Source organism: Anneissia japonica, unplaced genomic scaffold, assembly GCF_011630105.1.
Source record: "Anneissia japonica isolate Jap-2015-1 unplaced genomic scaffold, ASM1163010v1 scaffold2756_len2360902_cov194, whole genome shotgun sequence".
Lineage (NCBI taxonomy): Eukaryota > Metazoa > Echinodermata > Crinoidea > Comatulida > Comatulidae > Anneissia > Anneissia japonica.
In genome coordinates this window covers 685,420-687,033 of record NW_022719050.1, presented here as the reverse complement: position 1 = coordinate 687,033, position 1,614 = coordinate 685,420, and the positions used below count along the sequence as shown (strand labels likewise).

Here is a 1,614-nt window from a genome sequence, read left to right as displayed (position 1 = left end):
TTCATTCTTAGGAATGTCTAAATTCAGTTAAACTAGCAATTCCGTATTATATTTATAAATCTTTATAACATTATACAAAAATTAGATTTTTCTTAAAAACTGAAATTTTGCCGGGAATGGGGTTTTAATACTAGATGAATAGTTGATATTTTGCTCCCAACTAAACTACATCTCAAGTTGTGGCTATTAAAATAGCCACAACTTGAGTAATCTTTAGTAAGTTATTGTATATAGTGTAAAGAAAAGTTTCTTTTCTATGCCACTTACTATTCAGAAATTCTGACTCAGGTAAAGTGCAGATTCTGTTGATACTGGGATAACCCTCACCATCAAACGGTATGCGACAGATGATATAATCTCTCTCCACCCTTGCTGAGCCACCAGTAAATAGCTTATCATCTAAAAATAGAAACAATACAATGTTTGTGTAAAAAAAATTGAGGGAAATATATTTTTTTATGTTTTTGACCCTGGTATTCATGTAGGGCCATCACGTTGGCGAATCCACAGATAAACATCATTGATGGATGGATTTATTTGGTGTAAACACCAAGATAACCCACGAAAGTCCGAAGATGACTTATTTACAGTGGGCTTCTTCTGGTGGTGATTGGGCAGTACAACGGGACACAATCCTCGTCGTTTTTGGCAGTTTTCTTGAGAATTATTTACAAAAGAAATTTCCTTCTACTGTACTGAACGATCGGTGTCGCGTAGGCCTATCCCCCACCGGCACTGTACTAACTGACGATGACAGTGACAGGCTGCCGACAGGCACCATGTGAAACATAATTAAAACATGAAATAGGGCCTACCTGACTCTAAAACCAAGGATTTATTTAATGTAAAGCCCAATTCATTGATAAAATAAAAGTAGAAATAAACGTCCCATTGGTTATGTTGTTTACATTGGATAAGGCCAAAACATGCCCATTCTCCATGTAGCTGATGCAAAATCACCCAAATGGAAATTTCCTCCATGGTTATAGGCCTACTAAGCGTGCACGAGACACACTAAACACGAGGGCGAGATGAGGTAGGATGTCCAACCGATCGAAAGAAATGACACACAATTAAAACTTAATTCATAAAAGAAAGCAACGCTTTGTTAAAATAACAGGCAAACAACTCAATTATCACTAGAGCCATCGCACATGAAGTACCATGGGGGTATTTGTACCGAGCAAACCTGTTGACTCTAACAATTCTCACCACTTAGCAGCACCATCAGTAGTGATCAGTATGCAGGGCTTGTCTAACATCGTGGGAACAACCTACTTATGAGAAAATTTTTCAGAGATTCACTATTACTAGGCAACTTGTAGTACTGGCAACTTGTTATTACGATGCCTATTTAAAAAGCAGTTTACTTCCATTCATCACAAATTAAAATGAACTAGATTTGAACTCGTCACTGAGGACGAGTTAGGTGATCCGCCGTACTTTGACCCTCACGAAGCACGCGCGGTTCTGATTGAAAAGTATAATATTCTAAAACATGCTCTATTTAAAGAGTAATTTTGAGCAGTTTAAAAGGCTGTCTCTTATACACATCTAGATGTGTATAAGAGACAGATAACATACTCACAGGTGGGAGACAATCAATCATGATAA

General features: G+C 37.3%; 1 protein-coding gene across 1 annotated transcript in view; it reads right to left on the bottom strand.

The window, feature by feature from the left end:
• The window catches only part of LOC117110725 (semaphorin-1A-like), a 23,355-nt gene that overhangs the window by 18,530 nt on the left and 3,211 nt on the right, over positions 1-1,614 (bottom strand). The window contains exon 4 of the mRNA XM_033253502.1: positions 268-399. Coding sequence (XP_033109393.1) covers positions 268-399 — 132 coding nt within the window. The remainder of the gene's footprint in view (positions 1-267; positions 400-1,614) is intronic.